Source organism: Hetaerina americana, unplaced genomic scaffold (assembly GCF_022747635.1).
Source record: "Hetaerina americana unplaced genomic scaffold, ioHetAmer1.1.p SCAF_3, whole genome shotgun sequence".
Classification (NCBI taxonomy): domain Eukaryota; kingdom Metazoa; phylum Arthropoda; class Insecta; order Odonata; family Calopterygidae; genus Hetaerina; species Hetaerina americana.
In genome coordinates this window covers 59,212,996-59,228,342 of record NW_027286874.1, presented here as the reverse complement: position 1 = coordinate 59,228,342, position 15,347 = coordinate 59,212,996, and the positions used below count along the sequence as shown (strand labels likewise).

The 15,347-nt window shown below is 34.2% G+C and overlaps 1 protein-coding gene across 1 annotated transcript in view; it reads left to right on the top strand.

Annotated features, from left to right (window-relative positions):
* LOC139690608 (glycine receptor subunit alpha-3-like) overlaps positions 1 to 15,036 on the top strand; it is a 154,214-nt gene extending 139,178 nt beyond the window's left edge. Inside the window, exons 3-10 of the mRNA XM_071588089.1 lie at positions 1,642 to 1,709; positions 4,242 to 4,465; positions 7,120 to 7,202; positions 8,327 to 8,461; positions 10,839 to 11,030; positions 11,417 to 11,485; positions 12,487 to 12,659; positions 14,377 to 15,036. Coding sequence (XP_071444190.1) covers positions 1,642 to 1,709; positions 4,242 to 4,465; positions 7,120 to 7,202; positions 8,327 to 8,461; positions 10,839 to 11,030; positions 11,417 to 11,485; positions 12,487 to 12,659; positions 14,377 to 14,607 — 1,175 coding nt within the window. The 3' untranslated portion in view covers positions 14,608 to 15,036. The remainder of the gene's footprint in view (positions 1 to 1,641; positions 1,710 to 4,241; positions 4,466 to 7,119; positions 7,203 to 8,326; positions 8,462 to 10,838; positions 11,031 to 11,416; positions 11,486 to 12,486; positions 12,660 to 14,376) is intronic.
* The last annotated feature ends 311 nt before the right edge of the window (positions 15,037 to 15,347 follow it).

Below are 15,347 nucleotides of genomic sequence, written 5' to 3'. Positions count from 1 at the left end.
ATATATATATATATATATATATATATATATATATATATAATGTATAACACTTAGCACTAGTGGACACAGACAAAAACACAGAAACACACAAAAAAAGAGACTCACTATTTTTCGAATTTTCGGTGGTCGTTGCCACCTTTATCAAGGAGGAGAGGGACAGAACTGAAGGGAATACGAGGGCTGGAGCGATGGATGGAAGGGGATGGTGGGGAGGGAATTCCGAAGGGACGGGTTTGGAGGGGCAGCGTTAGAAGGGTGGGGAAAATGTAGAAGGTGATGGGGGTGGAAGGGGGATGAAAATATAATTAGAACAGGGTAATTAGTGCCTAATATTGATTCCTGGCCAGTTCCAGGACTCCAAAAGCCAGATGAAGGATTGCTCTAGTGTTTTCAGTTTCAGAGGAGGATCAGAGGGTGGGAGGGATGCTATGATTGATACACTATAGCATTTATCAAAGGGAGTGTTGTGTTCGGAGGCGTGTTTGGGGATAGGGAGCATGTCAATGAAGGAAGAGTTTTTGCATGAGGCTCGGTGGTTGTTGATTCTGATATTGAGGGTTGTGGTGGTTTGCCCAATATAATAGGCAGGGCACAGTTGGCACTTCAGAAGGTACACTACATTGCTAGAAGTGCAAGTAGAGGAGGGAATTGGTGGGAGAGAGTTAAAAAGCGGGTGGGAGAGGGATGGGATTTTGGTTTTGAAAATAGGGCATGTTTTACATCTGGGTTTATTGCAAGGCGTTGGAGTGGTTTTAGGACGGGTTGGGGATTTAAGGAGTGGATTTGTTGATTTGAGGAGATCGGATAGGTTGGCGGGGCGTTTGAAAGTAACTGAGGGGCATTTGGGAAAAAGGTTGGCGGTGGCATTATGATTTTTTAGGATAGGGTAGAGGTCTTTCAGGATTGATCGTATAGATTCTAAGCCCGGGAAGTACGTAGTGCAAATTGAGAGAGGGTGGGGTTCTGCGGTGGAGGAAGGTTTGGGAGTGTACGCATGTTTTCGGATTCTTTTGTTCAGGAGGGATTCGGGATAACCTCTTTTGAGGAGGGAACAGTGTAGACTTGAAAGGAAATAATCAAGGGAATCAGGGTTACTACAAATTCTGTGTCCCCTTGTGGATAGGGAGTAAGGAATTGGGGTCAAATTGTTTATTTAAACACTAAATAGTGTTGGACATCGTCATTATATCCGTTCTTAGATTGTAACATACGCTCTCATAATAAATGTAAGTTCAGGCATCCAAGTATGTTTACTCAAATGCAAACATTAAACGATTTAGTCTATTATTGAATTAAGTATATATACGAGTACGCTTGTGCAAATTTGTGCTTGTGTTTTTTTACTTAAGGAAACTTTTATTCAAATGCATGTATGGACTTATATGTGTGCAAGCATGGCATGCACCTTATGACCTTTCGCGACAACCCCTTGCGGGTTATTTGGTAGTTGTAAATATTTATGCATCAAACGACCTAGAGGTAAACCCTGGATGGTAAAACGTCTGCTTTTGAAAACAAAATTTTCAGTATTCGCATAAGTGGCATTTGGTTTTGGCTACCTATTAATGACTTTGCTGATTGTAAAGTTTTTTGAGGAAAATTCTTTCCCGAGGCTTACAGCTCTTCTCCATATTCTTGCAGATAACGCAACCACTGTCATCTGTGAATTGTATATCCGTAGTTTTGGATCCATCAGTCCAGTAACAATGGTGAGTTTCTACGATTTAACGTAGTTATTTTGGTAAATTCTTGTACAACCTCTGAGTTTGAATAGGACTTGACTGTTTATGTGACAATGTGCTGGACATATGTTATCATGGTAGATATTTTTCCACGCTTGGAAAATCCTTTTCATGAAATTTATCACTATTATTAGTAATATTTTGATTTTTTTGTGCTAAAATCGGAATTCTAAGGTTAAAATCGACCTGATTATATTTTTAACAGCCTAGTTACTGCTTTTCCATTATATTATGACCGCAAGGCCGATCAAACCGGCAAAAAGTTATTCTATAAGTGAATGTGAAGAAAATTCATAATTTGCTCTGCAACTAAATAAACCGTAGTTAAATTTATTTTGTCATATTCTTTTTCATAGTGATGTTAAATTTTATCTCATTTTTGTCCTGAAAAATTCTATATTCAGTATATTCGTTCGGCGAATTTCCTGTAGACGGAATAAATTTATTAGCTCTATTCAGTGATTGATTTTTGCTTATTGTTTTATGAATTCATGTTTCTTGTTTTCTTGTTTTCATTTCCAATATAAACTTTTAATGTTAACTCAGCCATATATGTAAATGTTATTATCAATATGCCAATTCCTATTAGCATGCATATCTGAATTGTTGGTTTTATATCAATATTTGAGCGGTATATGTGATTGACTGTAAATTTTAATTCTGCAGAATTCTGTAGATTTAATTCATGAGTCAAAGACCCTTTGCCATTTTTTCTTCGTGTACTTTGATTTTTGGTTGCTTGCGTATTCATCCACAAAATATAAGAATCGCATTTCAGTTGATTCTGTAAAGTTCCTTACAAATGGTGAATTTTTAAACAAAATTACATATCAGTAGAACACCATGCACGTAATCTAAGGGATATAATACGATTTTAATACTAGCGAGAAATCCTCGATCACATTGTTCGAACCATCTCAAGGATGATGATTATGAAATATCACCATAACACTCGAATATTCATGAGCAACATATTTATTCGTGTCAATTTTACTACAGCCTTAAAATGAGTTTCACATTTTCAATTATTTTATGTTTTTAGCAGTAGTTTTTAAGTTAAAATTTTGACGTACTACGAATATTTAAAATTATATAAGATTTTCTAGCCATTCGTTTATTCATCTTTTTAATTTGATTTAAAGTACCAGGAACTTCTCACTGGTCCTTTTGATGGCTTAAAACGTACCCTAAAGCACTTTCATTGTTACTTAAATGTCAAAATCATACCATACTGGTGTTTCATATGCATTTGAAAAGAAATATTGTTTTTATTTTGAACAAATGTAATCGCAAACTTGAAGGATTTTGAGTCCATAGCGTTCCGTAAACTTCTCTGTCTGGAGGAAGGTAGAATGATTACATTAATTTAAATTATTATTACAGTACACCGAAATAATATTAATTTACTAATTTAGTTATAATTATTGCCTAATGATTGAAATATAGGAGGTCATATACGTAACTGGAAATCATAAAGGTCACAACCACATTTATTTTGTATTTTCCAAAAGACTTACTCACATGTGGAATAAACTTAGCATATTGTAAATTGTAATCCAATTTTTAAAAGTGACTTGGTAGAAATAACGCCTGAACCCCTTAAGACTCAATGTTATTTTCTTCTATCTGCATTCTGGCATGGCCCAGGGAGGTGATTTGGAGGTAAATTTCTCTATTAAAAATTAATATCTGTATTTACAATTTTATGTTTAAATGAATACCTCTAAATCTTTAAGATGTTCAAATATCTGAAAATATAACAAAGAGTCTCCTCTTTGGAAATTTTGTATTCGTTCACTTTAGTTATAATGCCTTATATGACCTTGGAAATAAATGATAAAACCTTCAGCGAAAAAGTGTCAGTGTAATAATCTATTAGGAACAAATTTCAATTGTTTCGAGATACACTCCCGAAAAAATGGCTCCTTGCTACTTAACATGAAATTTCTTCCCAAGAAACAAATTGTATCAAAATCAAATTTATTATATATATATATATATATATATATATATATATATATATATATATATATATATATATATATATATATATATATATATATATATATATATATATCTTCAATCACCTGAACTACGGTACTCGTATTTAGAAAATTATTTGCCATAAACGTATACATATGCAGCTATTATTTTTCTGAGATATTTGTTTTGATAAAATTTCAAGTCTTTGGATAACCATCTCAGATGTAATATTATTTGTAAGATAACTATAATGGTATTTGATAACAGATCTTGTTTATATTAATATGAAATGTTTCACTTCATTTGAATTACTTTCCCACCTTTTCCAATGGTACAGCTCTGGTTAAATGTATTATTTTTCGATTTATTATGGCGAATTGATTAAATTTTAAGTGATTTTTTTACTTTATTTTATTTTATTAAAAAACTCAATTTCAGAAGCCACTCTCTACTCAAAATCACTCTGTGGCTGAGAACTAAATATTAGGCCAGAAAACATTTTTTTTTCGTTTTTAGGATTACGAAGTGGACTTGTACCTGAGGCAGAAGTGGCAGGACGAGAGGCTGAAGCACGCGGAGATTACGGAGGCGCTAGATTTGAACGACCCCAATTTGGTGAAGGCCATCTGGAAGCCCGAGGTTTATTTCCCCAACGCCAAGCACGCCGAATTCCAATACGTCACCGTTCCCAACGTCCTCGTAAGAATCAACCCGGATGGGGGAATCCTCTACATGCTCAGGTAATGAGTTTACTTCTCTTAATCGAATAAGTTCTTATTTAAAATGGCTTATTTTTTTGAAAACTCATACCTAAGATATTCTTCACTTAACACCCTCATCGTCAGATCTGCCTGGAAGGACGTATCACTGGCGTTTCAGTCAGCATCTTCAGCTTTTGAAGATTAACCTGAAGATGCTAACAACAATGCCAGGGTAACCGCCCGGATGGATAAACGCTGAAATACGCGAAATATTCTGGTTACATCTGTATATCTTAGGAAAAGCAATCCTTTTGTAAAATTATTTCCAAGATAGTGATTTTTTAAATATTAGATGTGCAATATTTTAGTGTTAAGAACTCCTATCATCTGGCCTCTGCAATAAGGTTTCTGATACGTATAAAAACACGCACTATATCCAAGTTTTTATAAGATTCTTCTTTAGCTACTTTCTCAATTCCTCTCTCACCAATTTCATATTTCTTGTGAAAGTCCTCTTCTTATATGCTCACTACTGTGACCAACTTGGCCCAAGAGACTGCCCAGATACGAGAAAATTTGACCTGCTCTATTTATCTATACATCATATATGCCCTTATATTTTTAATGTTTTGGATTGGCTTCCCAATTTTTCTAATTCCTCATGAGCCTAGTTTTTCTTGCAATGATTTTCTAATTCGATCAATTCTCGTTTAATGATTGAAACTGATTGAAATTCTTTCTTGTTCTGTTAATATTTTTACTGTGGTAGGCGCTTAGAGAAGTTCGTCAGGCCATGTTAGACGAAAATATAATCGTCGATCTCCTCGACGGTATAGAGATCGTACGTAAAAGTTTTAGAGCGTACGATTCCAGAAAACTCACACATTGGGGAAGTTACGAGAAACTTTTTGCTGTTGAACAGATTTAAGGTTATTTTAATGAAACTACACTTTGAAGCTTGGCCATTCGGTGAAATAATAAAGTTTTCCGTATTAGTTCCAATCTAGCATTCAACTGGTCGGTCTAAATACCGCGTCCAGCCATAGGAATACGATAGGCAGCCTGAAACAATCTGGCTGGGTTTTTAATATTCTGGCAGGAACTTTAGAAAATCCTCAATCGTTTGTCCGTTTCCTCATACCTTTTTTGTTTTATTTTCAAATTGGTCTTCAGCGATAAAATAGGTACGTGATGGATCCCTTAAAGAATCTTTAGGATTTATCTGTGAAACTTCGCCGAGAATCGTGTGAGATTGATTTTGGTCGTCCTGCTACAAGCACCTCATGTTATGAGTCTCATCTATGATGAAAATCTTTTGCAGAAATAATTTGAAATAAATCGTTTCCTGCTTCATATAATTCATGTCCCAACCCTTTTTTATCCTCAGTTGTACAGCTTAAAACTTCGGGTGGAATGTACCACAGTTTTCCTCTATTCGACATTTTTCTCCTCCATATGCGTACGTCATTATCATTGCCACTACTCTGACGAATGTTGTGCTATGATGGCAGCAGACAAAGCCATCCTCTGTTTTCGTATATTTCTTTCAATAAATGGAATTTATGCTGCTCTTGCGTGGCGTGTACTTGTTTTCTATTTCCCAAACAGCAGGTTCCTGACCTCTTGATGTATTGATAATTGTTAGACTAACACAGCGGGTTGTCAAGTTACATTTGGGCTCATGTATATCAATTCACTCGTGTACTTGGCTCATTTTTGGTATATAATCGCGTACTTGGTTAATGTGGCAATTCTGAAGTAAATATTCTGGTCAAACTACTTCCTCAAATTTCTGCGTCATTATTTTTTCATTAACTTTTCCCCTCTAGAGTATTGTCTCGATATGTTATCTATTTACCTAAGGCGGCCATTAGCATTTGTTTAGATACTTTTTTCATGTAATATTCTGGATTAAAGGTGTCTTTGGAAATATTAAATTCTATCTCTGGGGATGTTCTTGTTTCACCCTGATCACTTATGGAAAATAAAATTAAAAGTGGTAATAGCTAATTTTGATAGCAACAAGTAAAAAGGGGTACTTAATTTATTACTAATATATCGACGCTCAGTAGGTTTTTGGGATATTTTTAATTGTCACTTAATTTCTGAATAAGGCCTAAATTTACATACGGTCTTAGAAATAATTATCATCGGAAAGTAAAGCAAGGGAACATTAAATCAAAAATCTTGCAGCGAATATTTTAAAACAAGACGATATTTACTCTGGATGAATGTAGAATCACTTGGATAATGGTGGAAAATGTGAAGATCTCAAATTATATGTAACACCAAAATGCGATCCAATGATATAACTCGTATTTCATTCACAAAGATCAGTCAAAAGTGTTCCATGGGGTTTCCCTAAGACTGTATTTTTGTTTACAAGTTTGGTTTCATTATTTCCAAACTTGTATTCTAAGTTGTTTCAGGGCAAGCATCAACATAATAAGGAAGAATATCAGGTGTCTTAACCGAGTCACCTCCTCCTGATCGTTTGTCATCGTTTATTCTGAATTCCGACATGTATTACTCTGTAGCACTATCAACTCCTGAAGAGTAATTAAATAGTGTGTATTCTAATGATTGTACAAACCATGTTACTTTACTTCAATGGATACACTAAGAGAACACGTTGTATGGTTTGTGTATTGCTTAAGAATTTTTTTTTAATTTCATCTTATTTTTTGTTTCAGATTGAAGCTAACGTTTTCCTGTATGATGGACTTGGCAAAATTCCCCCTAGATAGTCAGATATGCACAATGGAAGTTGCTAGCTGTAAGTCATTTGTATAATCAATCAATGGAATTATAAAATTTATTTTTCGAGGGTAACCTATATACTCGAATATAATATTAAATACACAACCTATGTAGGTTGTTTAGGAATAAGGCTCTGGTACACTGAAAAAATGTTGAAGTTCTGGTAGAATGTATGCCTAATTTTTCACTTAAATAGCGTATTCTTATGCTTCACACGAGGCATTTTAAATATTTGTCCACCATTTTCTCCTATACCATTCCTTACCTAAATTCATCAATTTTTCATTTGGGGACTGTAAAATATACGTATGTCTTGGTGATTTTAATGATAATTAACTCATTTCTTCTCGTGTTACGTAAAGTTTGAGGTGGAATTACATAACATGGGATTTCTCTCTGTCATGCATGCTTTTCACATTCGGGAGGCAAATGAAGCCACCTTAGTCCTCCCACTTATTTGATGAAAAATCTTTCCGAAATTATGCAACGGAAGACCGTTTAAAAGGGACTTTCAATTCATATTTAATATTTGGAGACTAGTTAAAAGTAATGAATAAAAAAACTACACATGAGGGTATTTTGGTCGTAATAAAAGTGTCCTAATATTTTAAATCAGTAACAACTGGTGAATGGGAATTATGTTTCCTATTCCTATTTTATTTCGAGTGTCAACAAATAAATATATGAGGGTATTTTGGTCGCAATAATAATTTCTTAATCTTCTAGAACGTATTAAAATGGACGAAAAACGGTAGTTAATAGAATTGTGTTTCTAATTCTGATATAATTTCGAGAGAATATTTAAACATAATGAATAAAACACCTTGCATAATCATGGTATTTTATTCGTAGTGAATTTGTCTCAATCTCTTAAAACGTTAAAAACGCTGGAGAAATGGTGTGCGAGAAAATATTGTTTCCTATTCTGATTTAAAATTGAGCGTCTACCTCAAAATAATAAATAGGTCACCTCACATAAAGAGGTTACTTTGGTCGTAAAAAAATGTCCTTAGTTATCCGCTCTAGAAGTTTGTCACATTATCATTCTCTTGTGATCTTATCCTCTTATCCTAGGTGCGTATTATTAACTTTTTTTCAATTATATAAGGATTGTCTTTTCTTTTTAATGATATGGGGCAGTTTCCAAAACAATCGAGGAACTCCGTCTGGAGTGGAAAAACTCTAACCCTGTGATCATGGGAAAAGGCCTTAGGATGCCCCAATTTGAAATTGTGGACATTGTTGCGTCTGATTGTCAAGAGTCATTTCAAATTGGTAAGTACTTTTGCATTTATGGATTACATTTTATGGATAATGTTCATTTGGAAAACCATGCCTTTTATTTTGTCTGAAGTACTTTCAACTACCCATCTGATAGTTATTTTCTTCTTATGTATTTGTTGACAAAAAATAAAAGAACGAAGCAATGCGAGTTCCTGGATATGTAACTATATAGGATATATTAATATGTATTAATTCTAGCGTTATTTTAATGGAGTGTCGCAAGCTTTACCGTTTCCGCTCACGAGCTTATTCAGATAAAGTAAACATGACAGTTTCAGGATTAACTGTGTGGAATTCCTTAATGATGAGGGTAGAAAAAGAAAAATTACAATTCCACATAAATACTAAATGGAACAATATGCACTTAATACTATTGCACTTCTACATAAATACCATGTTAATTTATGTGGAAGTACAAAGTTTCTTTTTCTACCCTCGGATAAAGTAATATCGGTTCGTGATTGCATCTTCGTAATTGAACGTCCTAGTTACCCAATCTTGGTCTGCCTAAAATTTGTTATTAATACCTGAAATATAGAGATTGATCGATAAATCAGTCACGTTGATGATAGTGGCAATAGATTTACTCAAGCTATATTATTTAACGTCGAGGATAACTGTAGGGAAAAAAGAAAACACAAAAGATTTTCATTCTTTAAATGGGAAATTTACAGTGAAACCAACTTCTTAATGGTGGATTGACATTCGCCGCTGTAAACCTATTTGTTTACACTATGGTCTATTCAAAATAATAGCTCCTGAAGCCATTTTTTGTGCATGCATGGCCGTTTTTATTTTCCAGTATTTTAGTTCCAACTCTCTTCATTTTTATTGACAAATTATAACGCTAATGATGTTTGAACGAATTAAAAGCAGATAAGGGCACCATAATACGAGTTATATATCTCAATATAATATGACATAAATTTTCAAAAACACTGGGCATTTGCGATTCTATCAATATTTCATGTCATTTGATACAATGTTTATAAATGCGGCAAATATTGTTTTTATTTATCAATGGTATACACTTAATAACGGGAATATTCAGGTAGTCTGATCCAATGTTCTCACAGTTGTCCAAGGTTATCCCGAAGAATACGGTTTTGAGTTTCTTTGACATAGTTTTTCATTTTATTTTAAATTTAGTGCGCGTTAATGAAACATGTCCCCTACAAATTTCCAAATACGAACTAGATTACTCAAGTTTCAGATTTTTTGAAATACTTAAGAATAAAAGAAGTCGTTCAATGGATATTGGATGCAATGCATACTGACAGGACTGAAACTCCCTAAATCGTGTCTTACTTCTGCCCTCTTACGGAGTACGTTTGTTTTCATTTGAATCGTAAATCGACATTGATTTTGGTGGTACTTCTCTTGCTTTGTAAAACTCTTTGATCGGGTTCATTTTATGGCATCATGCCAGCCACCGCTAGGGTGTGTGGCAGGGGGTGATTCCACACCAGGCATGCAACATCCAATTTAAAGTTGGCTAAAAGTTAGACACCAATAAAAATGCAAATAATTTTTAATGATGGAGGTAATGTTAAGTACGCCTACCTGAACAACGATTTATAAGGACAAAATACTCCTCCGTGTATTTCAGATAAGTTGCTAGTAACAAGAATAGTAATCAAGTGAAGATCAGATAAAAATATGGAATTTTACTAGGCACTAGCAAAGAAAAAAATACATTTTCCTACGGAAAGCTTGTAGTTATACTGATTCATAATCCTTCAAGGGAAAAATATCATCTTAAATTAATCGGTTTTCCCCGGGTTTCTTCTTATATTAACCTAATTTCATGCATTATATTTACAATATGAAATTAATTTTCTAAATCATCGCAAAGGAAACCTGCTAACAGCTATTTATTTAAGTAGAAAGCAATATTTTAAGGTAATTAGCACATCATTATAAATCAAAGAATGTTTTTCAAATAGTTGATAGGAGCTATACAAATATAGTATATTTAAATAATCTATTTATATTTATTATAAATTCTGACAATTTATCATCATTTCAACATACCGTAGGCCAGCCAAAACTCGACATGTTTCAATACGATAGGAACAATTACGTATTGATTCAATTTATTTATTGATTAACGTCATAAATTTTAAATGTGTCTAAAGGATAAATATTATTGGTGGATATAGGTTGAAATTAAAAATATAAATTAGGTTAAGCTCGTTAATCAATATTAATTTATTATTCCTATCGGATAACTAATGTTTTATAATAGGATTGCTTATCAATCAGATTTTCCACAGGATTGAACACGTCACTAAACATAAATTTCTTCGATTTGTAATTTTTAATTCGATATTTAAACCGCTGTCATTTTTGTGTTTTGCTCATTCAGGTAACTATAGCTGCCTGGTTGCTGAATTTTACCTGAGTAGATCAGTTGGATTCCACCTGGTTCAGAGCTATTTGCCCACGATTCTCATCGTGGTTATCTCCTGGGTTTCTTTCTGGATGGACGTAGATTCAGTCCCCGGGCGAACCACCTTAGGCGTGACAACTCTACTGGCTGTCTCCTCACAATCTTCAGGTATTGTAAACACGGACTAATGCGTTAGAAATGTTTGTCTTAGCAAAATATAGTATACCTTTCCAGAATTTGCCAAAATAATGGATATAAACTTGACCGGTCTGGAAAATTTGAATTCAAATAATCATACTTCCATGCATTTATGATAAGCACTTAGATTTATAAGATATATATTAAATAATATAATTAATGGTTCTTAAAGATTTTACTATCAAAATATTATAATATAATGAAAATTTTTTTCAGTTTTTCCTCTGGATCTTTATTGTTTAGTTTAAATAAAGGAGTTTTATTCAAAAATATAATGAAAAATCTATATCTATCGTTATCAAAAGATTTTTTGCACTTTAAAATAATTTATTTTTATGCAAACAAATTTGTTCTAGGAATTCAAAGCGGCCTTCCTCAGGTGAGCTACGTCAAAGCAATCGACGTCTGGATGGGAACGTGCTCAGGTTAGTTGGAAAGGTCTACTCTACTTAATTATGTTGGAAAATAAGCCAAGGGTAGCGCTTGATGAAGCTTATACTAATCCCTATCTTAAGCTCAAAAATTCTTTGGCTATATATTTCCGGCTTCCAGCGAGATTGTGCTTGATATGCGTTGAACGTTTAATTTTTTCTTTGAGATATAATTCCTTCACTTAATTTCCTCAGAGAAATAATCTAATCGTGAAATTTACCTTTTCCCCTTTCTTAACTACCAACACTATAGAAAATACCAAAGTTAAAATTGAGTCCATAATTCAATAATCTTTAAAATGATTACAATAGTCTGCATGCAAAAGATTGCTATGATGTGGAACAATGCAAATTTTAAATGAAAATTAGAAATAGTCTCTTGAGTTATCAATATCACTTTTTTAAATCAAACGTGCGACGTTAAAGAACCGTGCAACCAATTTATGCGATCTCTAATGGTGTATTAAAAGCTATAATTAGATTTTGGCTGAACTTAAGGGAAGATATTTCACAAGTGAAATGACTGATGATATTTAGATACGTTAATATTTGATATTTTAATTTCTTACAATACTGCATGATGAGCAATTAATGGAAACTATCTCAAATGAGTGGCTTTTATCTAACTCTGCAGATCGTAGACACTTTATTAGCCTGCAATTATTATGTGGATGATACATCTGAGCTTATTATTTACAGACTGAATAGGTTTAATAAAATAAAATAATTTATTATGATCCATCGTAGTAATACAATAAAACTTTAACAGCCTTATCTGTTATGTAAATTCCTGAATATTAGACCACAGTCTAAAAATAGATTTCAAAAACATGATTCCACTTGCCAGAAAAGCAATTGGCTGTTTTTCATTAAAACTTTATCAGTTGGCAGTGAAAACAGCAGCAGTTTTTCCGTAGCCAGGTATATTACATCGGACAATTTTCGTCACTTGAAGCCGAGTTGAAATCGAGATCCTTTTTTTCTTCCTTCTATAGCATTTGTTTTCTGCGCTCTCCTCGAGTTCACCATCGTCAACTACATGTGGAGGAGGCAGCCGGACGTGCAGTATAAAGCAGTGGCTGCGGCGGCAACGGCAGCCGCCCCTGGCGCTGGTGGCATCCTTACCCCGGCATCGGTCAATGGCAACGCAGCGTCCTCAGCCGCCAAAGTACACACATTATCTCATTTATGCTTTTTTATTTGGTCATAATAAAAAGTGGACAATGGTCGATATGTATTCGATTGCTTCTGATTGGAACCAATTACAAGTCAACCGGACGCGTCAACTTTGTATATTTCTATTTATTTTTATCACTAGAACATAAATTTAATTTGCCTTCTAATAAGAATGCACCATAATATAATGGTGACGTCTTAAAATATCCTTTGGAGAAATCGGGAAGTTTTTAATTTGAAAGATTCCACGTTTGCTTTCCACGAAGGTACCGTTTATATTACTCTAATATTAATGGAGTATTTACAGTTGGGAAATTGGCATTTGGAACAGATTACTCAAATCTTTGAATGGTCTTTTTTGTGTCCCTCTTTAGTGTTAACAGTAGATTAGTATGTATTTTTAGTATGCTACCAAACATTTTATCAAACCCTTTCACTTAAAATAACTTTTCCCTTGTGGTAAAATTTGCTATTATTATTGTCTCGGGTAAGCTCTGGCTTTCGGAGAACGTTATCAATTATTAAACTCTAATTTAGTATTCTCACTTGCACCTTTAGACATGCAATGAAAACTAACAAACACTTCTTGGGTAAAGATCTATGGTGAATTATTTCGAAAACCCTTGTTAAAAATACCTGTAACTAGATTGATACATATTAACGTTTTAGAGAAGTTGGAGAGGGTATTACATAATAAGGTTACCCTTGTCTCATTTTTCATGGCTTTTCAAAACTTTAAATTTTACAGTAAATTTTGGTAAACTAGGCAAGTGAGGGTTTCATGCATTTATTTTCCGTGATCTTCAAGGAAGTTACCTGATCGGGGGAAATTGGACGAGGGAAATATTGAAACTTAATTCAATGTTGAAGGTCGTGAAAAAATAGAGACCGTATGGTTACCTAATTAGAGATACGGCTTTCTAAGGTATGAAGGCAGGCGTACATTAAGAAGAAAGGGAGAAAGATACGATTTACGGCAACTGAATATCGCACGGTAATTATGAGTGCCTAGTTACTTGGAACCGTCAGAACCCTACGTTTGAATTGATATAATACCTTGAATAAATAATCTGAGCATAGTATAGCATATACAAGAGGACTATAGACAGACCTTGATGTGATAAGATTAATTTTAGAGTGAAAACGAGTTAGTGATAAATACGAGTTCTGTCCGGAAAGGATTCAGCCATGCGATATTTTGAGAAAAAGTGTCTAACTAGAAAATTGAGGCTTACGTTCGAGGCCCTAACCGAGTGTTGGGAAAACTGGACGTTTGTTTCAGTATCATAGTGATAGCCCCAATTCTCAACTCCAGTTAAGACTTTTTTTAGAAAACCTGCGTCATTGTTTGCGGCTTGGAGCGCGTCCCCTGCAACTGCAGCACGAAGATTTTGATGTTGATGAGGTAAAAGAGAATGCGGTGGGGTAGATGATAACCATTCCGAAAAAGAACTTTTTGAAACTTTTGAAAAAAATCGAACGTTTTGAAAAGTGGAAAAAACTCAGTAAAAAAACAGGTATTCAAATGTTCCATGGCTGAGTTCTTTTCGGACAGACCTCGTGCCTCCCTGTACCATAACTTAAATTGGTGGGTTGATTTTTGTTGATGTTTTGTTCAATTAAGAGAATGATTCATATGTCAAAAGTATTTAACCGTTTTACTTTCATATATTGTCATCACAGATTAAAAGCGACCCTCTCTTTCACAGATGCGACGTGTAGGATCAGACCCGTCGGCCGCCTGCGCCCCGGGCGTCATGGAAATGGTGGGGATGGTGCCCTGCTACGAGCCTCACCTCCCTCAGCTCTCTCCTTATCGAGAAGCACCCATCTACACCAAAGTATTGGCACGAAAAATAGATGAGTGGTCCAGGCTGGGATTTCCACTGTTTTTTGCGACCTTTAACCTGATTTATTGGCCGTACTACATGCTGGCTTAGTGGCCGTCATGCACCAAGACCCGAGTCATGTGAATGACGCGTTGAAGGAATCCTATAGTGAGCTATCGAGAAGGGTATCATGAATATTATATGAGAAAGAATTCAAGGAATAATGTACGAATATATCCTTCTGTGAAGGTGAGTGATCATTAGTGCGACAAAAATTCCGTATGTGTTGGCTGGCACGTATGATGTGGACCGTAAAACTATAACATCCCCATTCTGTGGTAACGGGAGAAAAACCTGTAGAATTACCGATAAAAAACCATGTCCATTTTCACTAAAGCAAAGGAATATTTTCTTCAACTTGACCAATACGAGTGTATTTTAATGTGAGACCAAACAAGTAGAATGCGTTTCTGAAAGTTTAGGAAAGTTTTAATGGTCTAAATTTGAATATGAGCTATCAGGCGAGGAGACACGAATCTTTATTCGTATTATAAGAAGTTATATGTATAAAATATCTTTTTGAATGTGTTAATGCAATTAACTACAATAAACATATATTGTGTGCAATGGCATTATTTTTAATTCTAAGGTAAACAAAGTTTTACAGTTCGTTAAATGATTAATTGATTGTTTTCCTCATATCTCCATCCGATGGATTGTTATTTGAGCGACTAGCGATAGTAACTAGGGGGTAGGGGTCTCGTCCCCTTATGTCTTGTAAACCAATAAAGAGGAAAATGCCAAGTATTTATATATATATATATATATATATATATATTTTTTTTTTTAAG